Consider the following 16194-nt stretch of genomic DNA (forward strand, 5'->3'; position numbering starts at 1 on the left):
TTCCTTATGTAGCTTAAAAATGAGACCTGCTATAAAGATTATTTTTTCAGGGTTACCTGTCTCCCTTCTAATCTTAGCCATATTAGATTTCCTTGGATAAAAATATACATGGAATCAAAACTCTCCACTTTATCTTCTGTAATCCTCTCTATCCCCTGTTTGTTCATGAACTCTTTCCCTAGCCATACATATGAAAAGATAATTTCTTCCTTGTTCCTCTAATTTGTTTGTGATGGGCTATTTTATATCTAGGTCACTTACCCATTTGGAGCTCATTCAGAAACATCTGCAATCTCATCTCCAACTACATCACAGAAACTGATCTCTCCAAAATCACTCACCATCTAACTGCCAAATTTCATGGTCTTTTCCAATTCCTCATTCTTTCTGACCTCTCTGTAGCAACTGAGATGGTTAGCTACCCTTTTTTCCTAAATATTCCTTCTCTAGGTTTTCTTAACACTTCCCTCTTTTGGTTCTCTTCCCTAATTCCTCCTATCTTCTCAGTTTCCTTCACTGGTTCATCATACACATCACACCCATTAATTGTGAATATACTCTAAGGTTCTTTTCTAGGACTTTTTTTTTCTCTCCCTTGGTTACCTCATTAGCTCCCTTGGGGTTAATAATCATCACTAAACAGATGACTCTCAGTTCTACTTATCTAGTTCTACCATTTCTCTTGAACTCTAGTTCCACATCACTAACTGCCTGTTAGGTATTTCAAGCTGGGTGTTCTATATCCCTCCCCTCTTCTAAACTTCCTTATTTTTGCTGGAAAAAATAAATTCTTCTAGCCACCCTGGCTCACAACCTTGGTGTCACCTTCAGTTCCTTTTACTCACCTGAAATATCCAACCAGTTGCCAAAATCTTGTAATTTCTATATGCATAACAAACAACTCTTGTATATATCTCCTTCTCATTACTCAATATAGCTACCACCTTATTTCAGTCCCTTATTACCTCCTGCCTAGATTGCCCCCTTTCTGCTCTAATCCATCCTCCACAGAGCCAAAGTGATTTTCTAAAGTTCAAACCAGACCATATCACTATCACTATTTGGTAAATCATAGTGGTTCCCTACTGACTCTAGGATGAAATATAAAATCCTGTTTGGCATTTAAAACTCTTTGCAGCCCAATCCTAACCTACCTCTCTAGTGTCCTTATACACATTCCTCTTCTTCTACTTTAGAGCTTTAGAGTCCATCAATACTGGTCTACTTGCTGTTCCTCACACTTGATGCTCCATTTGACTTCATGTGCTTGGTCTGGCTATTCACACACCGAGACTGATCTTCCTCCTTACCTCTACCTCCCTGGCTTCCTCTAAGACACAGCTCAATTGACACTTTCTCCCAGAAGTCCTTCCTGGTTCTCTACCAACCCCTCTCCCTAGTGCTTTCCATCCAAGGTTACTTTGTATATGCACGCACGTGCATGCATGTGTGCGTGTGACAGAGAGAGAGAGCATATTACATACACACACACACTCTTTTTATATAAAGACAGATAATCTCTTCCAATACATAAATTTCAGTAGAACTATTATCTGTCTAATTTTCACATTCTTCAAAGTAAAATTACTCTAAACCAATTAACAATGGAATAAATCATCTTAGAAAAGTTTATAATTATGCTAACCTTCTGTCAGTGTTACTTATTTTCCAGAATACTAGAAAGATCTATGCCATAGAAACCATACAAAAGTAATTTCTTTTCATCTCAAAACCCTATAAAAGTGACTGCTTTTATGTTGTTATTTGACTCTTTAAAATATTTGTACCAGTTAAGATAAAATTGTAGTTTTATACCTTGGTTCAAAGTCATAGATCTGAATTGAGTAGATGAGTAGCTACAGCTTTCTGACTTACATTTTTCTGCAAACAAAAGCAAAATAGAACTCTAAAATTCCCTACTATGTTCTTATACTCAATTGATACAAAATCTTGAATTAGAAATTCCATAGAAAACTTAAAATTCTTTAAAATTTTGTAGGTCACTTTAAATTATTTTCCAAAATTTATCACTTGCATTTTAAATAAAGATTAAAGCAAGATTTTTAAAATGTTCTGGATACAGAAAGTTAACAGTAAAACATTCATAAATTATCAATACAATAAGAGTCACTGAGAGAGGATGAATTCTAGGCAAAATATCCTTTTGACTGATTCTCAGGTTCCTCAGTGGTAACCATTAAACTTCCTTACCCCATTCTGTTCCATCGCCTACGCTTCTAGATTCTCCATCTCCTTCATCTGGGGCACCCAAGAAATCAAACTCCTGTAGAGCTGCTTTTGTAGCTTGATCTTCACTGCTATCAGATAACACCCTCTTCCTAACAATCTAATGAAAAAATACATTAAATTAAAATACTAGTACATAAGATATACACACTTAAAATCAAGTAAATCAAATCACTAGTTGGGAAAATTCAATTTTCCCCCTTAAAAATGTGCATTCTAAATGTTTACTATAGTCTGAACATAGTAGTCAACTCAAATAGACAGATATTTTATTTATAAAAATTTAGAAACTATATATTTTAAAGCAGTCATTTAAGTTTGTTTCCTATTAGATTTTGCAGCTACATCAGAAAACCTGGAGTCACTAGAAGATGAACCATTTTTAATTTAACAGATTGATAGAAATGTGAGAAATTTTAGCTACACTGTATTAAAATTGAAATACAATGTGATACAGTGGAAAAGAGCTTGCCTCAGAACCAAGATGATCAGAGTTCAAGTATAGTCACTGACTGACATATACTTAGTGTGTGACCCTAGTTAAGACACTTAGCCTCTCACTGCTCTGGGCCAGGCCTGTCAAACTCAAATAGAAATGGATCCCTGCATACCACATATTGACTAAAAAAACACAAATCATCATCATCATCTATGTTGTACTGTATTTTTATTTATCTTGTTAAACATTTCCCAATTATATTTTAATCTGGTTCCTATGAGACTTGCTGGGCCAGCAAGTTTGATAAGTCAGTTCTGGCTAACTCTCTAAGACTATAAAATTACATAGAAGGTGCTAATCTGCATAAGCAGAAGGGGCTTCCTCATCTGTGAATCTTCAATGCCAATGAAAATCCAGGTCTAGTATCTACCCCATCCCTATATTAGAATAATTGGGCACTGCATTTCATTCTTGACCAGCTTTGCATTTTGCACAATGCTAGTTCTATCCACAGTTAAAAGAACTTCATAAAATATCCCCTGTCTTTCATGGTCTACTAATATGATAGGTTTTACTTCTAATATACTATTTCCTTATTATTTCAAATGAATAGAATGTACATTTAGGAATTCATCCCTGCAGACTTTTGGAATTCCATACTTACATGCTTTCACTTGTTTCTATTACTCCTCTCTAACCTTACATTTCTTTCCAGATTCTTCCTACTTACATATAGCTACCCTATAACAAACTTTTCTATTCATCTGGCTTCCTGAACATTTGAACTTTGAGAAAGAGGCTTTACTTTATAGACAAATAGACTGACAACAAGTCTAATAAAATCTATATTATTTCATTGCTAGACCCTATTGAAATCCTTTGTGGAGATCCAAATTTAGTTGAACGACTGAAATTAAGCTTAATGTTTTCATGTTGAAATCTTAAAAAAAAACGCAGTTGGATCAATGGCTACCACTGGTTAACGTGGATTTAAGATCATCACAATTTCTCTAGGCTTCAGATGTCCAAACTATAAAAGAGGTAAAAACAAACATACATTCAAACTGTATTACAAGGCTGCTATCCAGTTCAAAATACAATATGAAATAAATTCTCAAGTCTGTTGAAAAAGTAAAAAGCACTACACAAATATAAGGTGACATTATAATAAGAAATGCAATATTAGATCAATTACTGGGACATTTTCTGGGAGGGCATAGATATCCTATATGACATCATCCTCAAAAGGCTGTAACTTGAACTCCCAAAGACTCATATAAAAGGATAGGAGAAGAAATTTATTTTACTCCCAATTAATTCCTAACATAGTCACAGAGTCTTTGTTTGAAGGTTTTTAGTAACAAGAAAAATTCTTTTATACTACAACTTACTCTCTTTCTGGTCAGGTTTAACCATTACAAAGTTACTACGAAGAAATCTAACTCTACAGTGAATTCATGTATTGTCCTGGTTCTGGTATCTGGAGAATCACAGAACAATTTAATCTTCTTGTTTTATAATATGTCCAAGGCTTAATCATCATTTTTAGTAGCTGACATCACACTACTGTTTCATCTTGAGTTAATGGTCAATTTAAAACTCCCAAGTTCTGTTTTGTTTTTTCAGTGTGAACTTCAACAATCCAGGTCTCCTTATCCTATAATTGTATGGTTTATCTTGGGGACCTAAATATATGACTAATGTAAGAACAATGAGTAAAATTAACCAAACAAGATCTCTTTGAGGCCTGATTCTGCCATGAAATGTATGACTTATCCCTCATACCTCTGTGTCAAAGGGACATTTCTATGCCCCCACCTAAGTCACTGGTATGGAGAGAGAACTAGGGAATCATTTTGCACTTCATGATATGAGAGAGACTTGAAGTTGGTGTTGTAAAGTCTTGTCAACGACAAGAAGGCTGCATGGAGCACTGAATGTCACAAAATCTGCCCAGAAGTCTCCAAAGGCTAAATGAATATTCTGTACACTTGCAATCCCAGCCTCAATCAGTGGTAGAAGAAGGATCTTAGAAATGTTTGTCTCAATTAGCCATTTTAGTTTAAAAGTAAAAAGCAAATTAATTATTACAATGTATCATAAGAGCTTCAAGAAAAATAGGTTTTGTGCACTATGTTTCATGGCTGTTTTAAATGGAACCAACCTGACCAAAATTCTGTCAGAATGTTAAGCCCACTAAAAACAAAATTTTATGTGGGAAAAAAGGGACAGCACTAAAAGCACTGTAGAGTGACTACAAACCTCCCTCTAAGATAATAAGGATTCATTAATCAATATTCCTTGAACTGGAAAGTCATTTCAGTATTATCTCCTAATTGTTACATTCAAGATGTTCCTCAGTTTGTCTCTAATTATCTCTTCCACCTTATCACATACTACTTTCCTTTACACGGGCTACATTTTTAACCAGACAAGACTCTTTCCTTCCCCATTTCTCATGTGGTATTCTCTTGTCTATGTACTTTTGCTTATGTGATCCTCCACACCTAAGGAAACTCCTTTCCAACTCTCTTCTTTTTTCCAGTTAAAAAAGAACACTCCCTTCCTTCAAGGCCCAGCTCAGGTCTCAACTCCTCCATATAGTTGTTCCATACCCCCACCTCTCAATCACAAGTGATTATTCTCTCTTCAAATTTCTCCAAAGCACATTCCCTGGAAATCTCATATTTATCATACTCTCCCACGTCATAGTTACTTTGTACTCAACTCTTGCCTCTCTTTACCCATTAAACCAATTATTTCAAGCAGCTAACCAATAGGGTCTGTGTAGTATCTCTCTTTGTATATATAAGCTAAACATAATACCTTGCAATTTATTTCAACTGAGCAAACATTTAAGTGCCTACTATGTGTAAATGCACTTCGGAAAACAAAAACAAATCAGTCCCTATCCTCAAAGGTAACTAACTTACAATGCTTCATTCCTTGTACTTGTATCTATGTATAGCCTAGAATATAGTAGACACTCAATAAATATTTTTTATTGATTCAAGAGCTTATTGTTTACTAAAATGAATTAAATGTGCCTATTATTCAAACAATAAAACTTCTTTGATTTTTATTTGGGTAAATGGCTCAATTTTGGGGTAGTAAGTTCCCTAAGCTTACTAAAGGTCTTTAAGAAAAGCCTAGAAAACTACTTCTCAGAATGTTACGAGTACTATTTATCAAGATCCCTTCCAATTATGAGATTTTGTGATTCTGTATGAAATTCTGTCATAATATTGGTAATGAAACCCAACTGTGAGTATGGAAAGGTGAGGTAAATAAAGAGGTATAAAAGATATTTTCTGCCTTCAAGTGACTTATAATCTAAGAGAATCTAAGAGAAAAAAGAAATAAACAAGAGATAATAAATAACTGTAGACCATGTATATAGTTACACATAGTGACTACCACAAAAACTGCTACATATCAGAATAGTTACACATAGGGACTACCGTAAGAACTGCTACATATCAGAATCAATGGACACACTGAGACTAAGAGTAACCCATTAAACGTCAACCTTCACCTAAGTAAGAGCAATGATTAACGCCAAGCTTTATAGTTACTCCATTGCTAGGATTAGGATCATTTTCTCTGCTGACATCACTGTCATTTGACTCTGGGCTAAAACCAGAAAACTGGCAATGACTACAGCAGCAAAGACAAGAGAGAAAGTCTTTGAGCAATTCTGAAATCTCAGACAGAGGTTCTTAAGATGTTTTGTGTTATGGATTCCCCTGTAGTCTGGTGAAGCCTACTGACTGCTTCTCAGAATGCTTTTAAGCAAATGAAGGAAATGCTAAATTCCAGGCTAGAGGTTAATAAAAATTTAAAAAAAAAAAAGATTTCTCATTCAAGTTCACAAACCCTCAGAAATCAATGTTTATAAATCTCAGGTTAAGAACCACTGCTTTAAAGGGTTCAAGAGAGGGAAGGCTCCCTAGAAAAGATACAGCATTATATATGGGTTTACACTTGACCAGATGACCTTTATCTCCATCAGGTACCATGGCTTCTGCTATGTTACAACCAATGACACAGCACTATCACAATAATGTAATACTTAACACAAGCCATCTAGGAATGTTCGGATGGTGAATTGAATACCTGATGATTGATAACAGTGAAACAGACTGAGATTTTCAAAGGAAAGTTACTATATTGAGTTTAAGATCTATACTTGTTAAAATCATTACAGGAATTTTTTATAGTTTACAGAAAAAACTTAAGGGCCAAAAAGTGTCACGGATTAATGATTTTTACTTTTCTTTTATTTGGTTATCTGGATACTTTTATATTTTCCGACTTATATGACCCACCGTTGAAGTATCAATGATGGTTTTCTCTCTCCCATCAATATCATCTTCATCATCTTCATCACTGAAGTCTGCATTTTCAAGGAATTTGAAAGTATCCAGTACAGAGGCAGAATCAGTTAACTCTGGTTTCCTAGTTTAAAGTATAACATCTTAGGTAATTAACAGAAAGTAAACTTCAATGAAAGCATTAATCCATGACATTTCAAGTGCTCATTTTATTCTCATTTGCCACGATTCCACAACCCCAAATTATAGACTAGAGTTTCCTATACAAATCAATGATTTCCAGGAGCCAAGGGTTTGGGAAAGACAATGAAGAACTATTCTAGGCTACATTTTTAAGTTATTCTAAGGTCACAATTTCTTTCATGTTACTAACATAGGCATATCCATGTATAACATTGCCTCAACTGCCATTATGTGTTAAAGCAAAACTTTCACTCTAACAACAGACCATTATCTCAGATTCAAATATGATCATCTAATTACAGAATTAAGTATCTCCTGAAGCAGTTTCAATTAATATAATTTTTTCCTGTAGGATTAATTTGCCCCTACATTAAGCAGGGAGAAGGGGAAAGTTAACTATAGTCTCATGCAAAGAAACTCTTCTGAATTGAGGGCAATTTTTTCATTTGTTACTACCTTTTTATCATCTTAATGCTTTACTTTTTTTCAATAATTTTCCTATCTTCTCCCTCTGTACAGAAAGAGGAACAAAAAGTTTGTGTATTTTATGAGAGGAAAAAAAGAGGTAAAGGGAGAAGCAAGCACATAAGTGGCAAAATCCAATTCCAGCTTAGGAATCCTTTTCCTTCTAAATAGATAGTAAATACAAAGGTATTCAGAGGTAATGAATTGATATGATACTTAAAAAATCTATTATTACAAGGCTTGAATACTGGTAAGAAAATCATTACCTTCTTGGAAATCAATGAGCTCTTTTAAGATACTACTAGGCTTGCATTATGTTAAGGAATTTATTAAATGGTCCCCAAATGTAAAGGATGCATATTATTGAGCAAATTTTAAATTTTGGGTGCAAAATAGAAGGTTTCTTTCTTATTGAAGCAGTTAGCTACTGGTAGGCTAAATTTTAAAGAGCAAATGAATCCCATTAGAAAACTGCATTAATTAAAATTTTTATCAGAATTCAAAATACAGACAGATTCACAAACAACTAGAATGGCACTTTCATCATGGTCAGTTTAAAGAGAAACGATAAGCATGAAAAGTCTATGTCAAGTCAGATGCCCTCTTCTGGAGGTTTCCATAATGATATTGATTCTTTTCTTCTAAGTTAAAGATAAAATGAGGAATGAGTAAAAATAAAACCAGAATTAATGACTACAAGTGTCTATGGATACACAGAAAATGTATATCCATAGGTCTGGCACCTTTCCTTGAAAGCAAGTCAACATTCTTTAAAACTGCTCTTTCTGAAAGGAAAATGAAGGTCCAGGAAACAGATTACAATGTTTTTTGGGTTTTTTGTTACTTCTAAAAGTCTCATTTTTATGGCTACCTGTACATTCTATGTACATGAGTAATTAAATACAACTAAGTTCTCAGCACATTTTCTATGTGAAGGTCAACTTATATCTCCTCTGAAGGCAAAGACATTATGACATATATATATATACACACACACACATATATAAACTTCATTGCTTTTGTACCTTTTCATTTCAATTCTAGATCACAGTATTGATTTTTTAGTAAATAACAATGAAATACCTTTATATATGTCTTATAATAACTTTATATACAATTAAACAGAAATTTGAAGTACATACTCCAAAAGGAAAATCATGACAAAATAGCCAGTGTATTTTTATATAAATGTAAAAAAGCCATTTTAACCACGGAAGATTTTTATGTTGTTTTATTAGAAACAAAAATGGATTAAAAAACACTCCACATCTAGAAATTAATTTTATAATTTCAATTAGTTTATACAATTTCTGAGTTGCAAACAACGAAATTTAATACTTCCATCATTTGGAATGAATTTCAATGTAATGAGAATTTAAAATACAATTTTCTATTAAGGTCTCAATAATATGTAGGTTTGTTTCAAGATACTGAAGCCTATATTTAATATTCAAATTTCAAGTAACGTAAAGAAATCTAAATGGAAACCTACAATCATCAAAGTTTAGCAAGTTTCAAAACACCAATAGCATTCTTAAAGTGATCAGATGAAAATAATCAATCTCAATCTCCTTAAACTTAATCAGGAAAGACTGAGATTCAATTCTTCAACAAAAGAGAACTTTAATTGAAATCTTTCCACTACATATTTTAGATCCAAAAATTATCCTTAAAGTCAAACAAAAATATAGTTAAAAGGTGACTATTTTAATATGAACTAAACATTTTCCAGATAAAACACTTACCCAATCATAACTGTTTCTTTATGAATTTCAGCTTCTGCTCCATTTATAACTGACTCCTGATTTTTCTCATTTTCCCTCTCAGTGACATCACTCGCAAAGCCCAACAAAGCTCGTACCCGTTTTGATTTTACATCTAGTATGGTATCCGTGTATCCAACCTCCTGCAGATACCTGTGTAAAAAGGATTCTTACAATTATTCATATGATCTCAATATTGTAACTTAATTTTTAAATTCATTGCCTGTACTAAGCCCAACACAGTATAGTACTATCCTAACAAAACATGCTAATAAACCATCATCCAGCTGCAGATGGGACTGGTTCTTACAGTACCAGCCTCTAGGGTCACTGAGAAAATCAAAGAACCTAGTAGATAGAATATGTACAATACACTATTCATTACGTTTATCATAACAAGACTTTGTTCCTTTACATACCTAAAAGCTACATTCACTACTGCACTGAGAATAGGGTAGATAGTAGGTATCTTCTAGATGCTGAAGTAGGATGGTTAGTTATATTAAAACAAAATAAGTTTTTGTGTCAGGAGACCTAGGCTGAAATCCTTGCTTCAACAATAATTTTATAACATGAATACACATGTCATTTAACCTCCTTCACCCTCAATTTCCCCATTGTAAAAGGGGAATAATATTACTCGTATTACTTCTCCCACAGGGTTGTTATGAAAGTGTTTTATAAACCTTAAAGTGCTACAGAAACATAAGCCATCATTATTATTATTGAATTACTCTCTTGGGACCTGAGATGAAGCTCTAAACTTCAACAGCCCTCTACATATTTCCAGTGTAAAGCATCAACTGAGGTCCCTTAAAAGGCAGGAGACATAATAGACAAGCCCTTAAGAAGTTTTCCAGAACCAATAATATCTAAGTGGATGCATTACAAGGGTATATTTCATTATCCCAAACTTTGTTGCAAGTAGAATATATTAAAAATAAAGATGTTAAGGAATTCCACTGAAGATGGCTATCTGAAGAAGAGGCAGGCCACCTCACATACCTTCTAAGGTTATCCCAGATCAAATAATGATCAAGAAATCCAAAGAGAAACTATACTAAGTGGCTCTGTCCACTCCAGAAACGCAAAAGAGGTCAGCCAGAAGCCAAGAGCAAAGGAAAAGGGGACTCACCAGCACAAGTACGGAGTAGCCTTCCAGTTCAAACAGAGACTACTAGGGACATGTAGCCTGTAAGGCTTGGGGTACAAAGGCAGAAAGAGTGAATGGTGGTCAAAAGAAAGGCCAAAGGTAGAGATCTCGGGAGTTCCACAGAGCAGCTGTGGATAATAACCAGCACACAGCGCAGCAGTGATCAGAAAAGAATACCCCGGTCTCAAGAGTTTCAAGGTCTCCAGTACCCTGTCTTGTTATTCCATAGAAAGTCCTAGAAATCCAACAATACAAAAAACCAAGTGGACCTAACCTTGGATGTGGAAGTCAGCATAGGAACCCAAGAGACTAAGCAGGGCCAAGTATCACACCCAAAAACACAGTAAGGAGCAGAGCCCATGCTTGGCACAAAGCTCCAATTCAGAAACTAAGGCTAGTGGAAGGAGGGAAGGAAAGAAAGGAGTGTACCAAGCAGCATAAAAATTTATTCCAAGTCTAAAAATTTCCCCCAAAGAAGGGGCAAGTAATTCTGCAACAATTGCAAGCAGTGATCTGGAGAAAAGAATACTCAAACCTCCTATTAAATTCTGGACCCAGTTTGTTGTATATTTGCCGCATCTTTCCAAGATAAATGTACTGATGGGTCTCTCCATAAATTGTCCATCCAAACATATGACAATCTGGGCAAGAAGCACTTTTCTCAGAATTACGGAATTTTAGAGCTAGAAGGAACTTTAGCAGCCATTCAGCCTAATCCATACCAAGTATAAAATGCCCAACAAGATATCATTTAACCTTTTCTTGAAGACCTGAAATAAGAAAGCCACTAATTTTTGAGGCAATGCACTCATCCACTTAGTTTTTCCTGTGTGGACAAACAAGCAAAACTTTTGCATTATTATGGATCTCATTTTGGAGGCTCCGAAGTATTGTGGGTTTTTACACAATCATCACAATGAGCATCTGGAAGACCTCACCATTCATAAGAATTCTTCCATTTAGATGCTGCCCTAGACATCCTCCCTAGTGGTGGCAAATATCTTTAGTAAGTATAGATTTCCTTGTTTTGTGCCTTGCTGGATATTAATAATCACAGCATTGTTCCACAAATGAATCTTATGTGATTTTGATTTATTCATGGGAAGACATCTCATTGGCAGAAAGCTTTTAAGGAGGTGCTTTTTTCTGTTCTACCAAGTACTCAACAAACAATAGGTATAACTGGTACTGATATTCTCTCTATATTTCAACCAATAGTGTAAATAAAGATAAAGAAATGGTTTGGTCTAAAATATTGTTCATCAAAACCTGTTTGTTCCCTTCTCATGCCTTTGTAATAAATGTCCTCAATATGTGTATAAATTATTCTTGCAAAAGTACTTATAGGTGAGAACGTAGGTTTATGCATTAGCTGTTACTAATATTCTTTTGGCAACATTCTTTTAGTTATCAAAATCCAAAATTTTTGCCATGCTTTTGGTATCTTCCCCTTTCAAATACTCTTGAGAAGGAATTATTCAACACACTCAAAACTCTCTTTGAGTGTGGACTTTCTTGTTCTAATTCACTTGCTCTTCCCATCTTTGTTTTCTTCTATGCTATTAACACTTCCATATGCAGAATATCTAATGAATTTCTTAAAAGGACTCTTTTTCATATCCCCAGTGCTTAGCATAGTCCCTGGCACATAGTAGGTATTTAATAAATGTTTACTGACTGATGTTAGAGTCCACTGTCCTTCATGGTGAAAAAAGTGTTACAAAAAAAATTGTATATTTTATTTTTCATCTATTTGACGTACTCTTACCAGTTTTTTCTTTAAAAGTTATGGGGATGATTTCACTTCATTGTAATTTGCGCCCATGAAAGCTTAAATATGATTGTTATTTTCATTGTTTATTGCTACTTTATAAAGTGATAATACTCATAATCTTCCACTATCTTCTTCAAGATTTGGAGAATGAGTTTACATCCTAAACCAATGTTGCTCCTGGTGATCATCTCTTTTTCCTTAAGGTGAGCAAGTTTTTGCTAGAGTTTTCCTCTCTGACGGTACCTCTCATCTACTCTGAATGTATCTTATACGTACCTATTAATTTACATGTTGTCTCCCCCATTGAAATCTAGTCTCTTTGAGTTCCAGGGCTATTCTTGACTTTCTTTGTATCTTGAACTTAGTATAATGCCTAGCAAATAGTAAGAGATTATTCAAAATTTGTTGATTTATCCATTAGGTCAGTCAATTTCCAAGCTTTTTTGTCTTTATTATGGCAATGGTTTGTCAATGTTCTTAGCCATTTCCAATTTTTAAGATCAATAGTTTCTTTAAATAGATCAGCGTATTTTGATTATATGCAGCCATGTATTTTTTCATTTTTTGTTTTCTCAAGTTTTATGTCAATTGTTCTGTTTGCTCTAACTAATGATTCTAAAATGATTCCCACATAAATTCCCTGTCTATATAATTATAATTAACTTTATTTTATGCTCACCAAATATAGTGCCTCTCACTTTTATTCTCAAAGAAATTATGAATAATATCTGGGAATAAGCTTTTGTTAAAGTTTTCTCTGATTTCTTAACCTTAAATCATATATTCAACATATCTTTTTGCTATCTTCCAATATGTCCGCCTTTGTACCAAAGTCAAAGAATGCAGTATATTTTGATTTAACTTCAAGTACTTTATCATATCCCTCACAGAATGTCTCTACTTCTTCATCCCCTAAAACAGATGTTAGGACACAAGCTACAATTACTTTTATCATTATCTTCGCAAACACCTATAAAAAGCTCTGTAATACTAAATAAGCAAATGAACATGAATGAAATGTAATGAAATGCTTTTTTTTGCCTCAGAACATACAACAAAACCAATTCAACCAACTACATTAATTGAATTGTCTATTCGAAAAGAACTTGTAAGCCATCCTTTCATTTAGCTACAACTTCCTTTTCTTTTCTAGCTTCACTTAAGAAAAAAATGTCAAGATTTACAAATTCCAGTAGGACTCTAGCCCCGGATGAGGACCTCATATTTAGAGGGCAGACAACAATGTTGATAAATGCTGTAAAAACTGTGCAATTTGTAGCACTCTTAGAGAGATTAGGGAAAGAAATTAATATGAGATACTGGAGGGGCAGAACTGACAAAAACTGACAGATGATTAAAAGTGGGAGATAAGAGAGGTGAAAAAAATCAAACATAATTCAGTTTTGGAAATGTTGGATTTGAGCAGCTAGAAGGAAATGAAGTTAGAGAACTCCTATAGATAGCTGCTGATACAAATCTAAATCTTGGAAGAGGGTTCATGGCTAAAGAAACACATCTGTTCATCCTCTGCATAAAGCTGACAGCTGAAGCAATGGGAGAAAGTAAACTGTAGAAGAATAATTGTTATAGAGAAAAGCAGATACTAAAACTTTGAGAAAAGAAGCTAAGAAAGATAACAAAATCAGAAGGACATCTCAGAAACCAAGGGAGAAGAGACTATCTAGATGGAGGTGGTAATCAAACTATCATCTACCATAATTATTTTCTATCTGTAATTCATTTTGATACACACGTATAAAATATTTTCCTGGGTGAAATCAACACCCACAAAATCACAGGTGTTTGAATTATGGATATGGTCTGTTTACCTGTGTTTGCACTACTGTATTTTACTGCATTGCACTTGTTTGCACTACTATATTTTAAGTCTTATCTTCATGAGTGGGTTTCATTCTTTCACTTAACCACAGATTAACAATCAAACCTTGACCAACAGACAAATGTGTTATATTTAACAACATGGTAGATGGGAACAGATTTCCAGACGGCTAGCCAAACAAGGCTTCTTTGAAATTTCAGCGAAATAGTACGTCTAGTGAATCACACATCCATAACTTCTAATACATTATTAGCAGTACTAAAAAAATCATTCAAAGGACACAGAGAGGGTCATCTACATCATCTTCATAGATGAAAGACAGTTATAGAGTGAATAACAATTACTATTATTTTATTAAAATATTTGGTCATTTTAGTTCAAAAACAATTATATTCACCTATTGTTAATCCGTTATGTTTGAGGACCATAGTTGAACCAATAATTCACAAATGTCATTACATTTGTACCCAACAGTGCCATTATTCCCCCTCCTTGAAAAACATTCCATTATCTTTATTCTATTTTGTTATAATTATCTTGACTAATATTTTACCCATACTTCAACTGAGAATGTTTTCTAATTGTTCCAACCATTTTCCATCTGTAATTCATTATGGTACACAAGCATAAAGTATTTTGCTGAATGTAGTCAACAGTATCAACTCCAATTACTGGCATTCTGCTAGATCCTCTTGTTAAGTCTTACAGGTTTTCTCAAAATTTGGTTCCTAAGATTTTAGCTTCTGGTTGAATCTGCTTTTCTGTATCAAGATTATTCCTTAAATCAAATGATTCTCTTTTTATACTTCAACTTAGCTATAATTTTCCTATTATTTGTCTCTACTGCATATGGAAAACATAATTGTAAATTTTTTTAATGTTTTTTTTTCCTGGTACAGTTACTAATTCTGGAAAAAGAATATCTACTCCCAGTAACTACTTAACACCTAATGGAAAATAAGTACTACTACTACAGAAAAAAGTTCAATATAAATTAAAGAAAATATAAGCATTAAGTAACTTAAATTTGGTATAGCAACAAGTTTTAAAATACAAATAACAAATTATTAAATCTCAAACCAAACAATAAATATATATACAAAGGGATCTCAAATTTTTAAAGTTTCTTCTCTTTCTCAAATTATAACACTAAATATAGAATACTTACTGCCTGAGCAGCTGTCTCCCTTGTTTCCACATTAACTGGCTGTTTTGTTGTGGTTGCACCTCTGTTTCATTGCCTTCATCTGGAAGACATTAAATTATAATAAAATTGATGTTTTACATTTCAGAGGACACCTCAATTTACAATAAAAACAGTAAAATTTATAAGATTAAGAATATAAACTAGATGTGATAAAGATACACTTTAAAAGACTCATGTAAAATCTATTTTAACACCTGGTTTCCATCACTCAATTCTAATATAAAGTTTATTATTGTCTTTCTACTCTCCTGACAGGACCAGAACTGCAAGAGAGATTTCTCCCTACCTTAAACTGGACTGGAGATTTTCTTCCACCAGGATGAACACTTCACCAAAACAAATTACATGAACTGTATCAAAAAACTTAGCTGGTCTGATAATTTACATTCAACAAGATGAAAACCACCAAATTAAAAGTTTGGTGGACGACTGAATTTGGAAAACATATTAGAAAAAGATGACCAATACCATATACTTTCAATCCAAACACATTATGTTTGTAAACTCTCAATTTAAAATCAAAAGCATCACTTTCAAGATGATTCTTGAGAAAACATCTGCCCTCTTTAAAGTTTGCATTCAACATTAGGCAACAACTACCATTTTTTTCATTTTCTTTTTTATTATGAAGGTAATCATTAACACAAAACACAAACAATATGAAAGAAGTTTATATGAGTACCTGAACTTTTGTTTGCCATTGTTCACTCATTTTTTAGTCATGTCTGACTCTTCCTAACTCCTTTTGGGGTTTTCTTAGCAAAGATATTGGAACGGCTTGCCATTTCC

At 33.7% G+C, this 16194-nt stretch overlaps 1 protein-coding gene across 2 annotated transcripts in view; it reads right to left on the minus strand.

Annotated features, from left to right (window-relative positions):
• Window positions 1-16194, minus strand: part of STRN (striatin) — a 150783-nt gene that overhangs the window by 75807 nt on the left and 58782 nt on the right. For both annotated transcript variants that reach the window (XM_036750588.1, XM_036750587.1), the window contains exons 4-7: window positions 15367-15445; window positions 9414-9584; window positions 7015-7144; window positions 2212-2347 (exon numbers count right to left, since the gene is read on the minus strand). In XM_036750588.1, coding sequence (XP_036606483.1) covers window positions 2212-2347; window positions 7015-7144; window positions 9414-9584; window positions 15367-15445 — 516 coding nt within the window. The remainder of the gene's footprint in view (window positions 1-2211; window positions 2348-7014; window positions 7145-9413; window positions 9585-15366; window positions 15446-16194) is intronic.

Source organism: Trichosurus vulpecula, chromosome 3 (genome assembly GCF_011100635.1).
Source record: "Trichosurus vulpecula isolate mTriVul1 chromosome 3, mTriVul1.pri, whole genome shotgun sequence".
NCBI lineage: Eukaryota > Metazoa > Chordata > Mammalia > Diprotodontia > Phalangeridae > Trichosurus > Trichosurus vulpecula.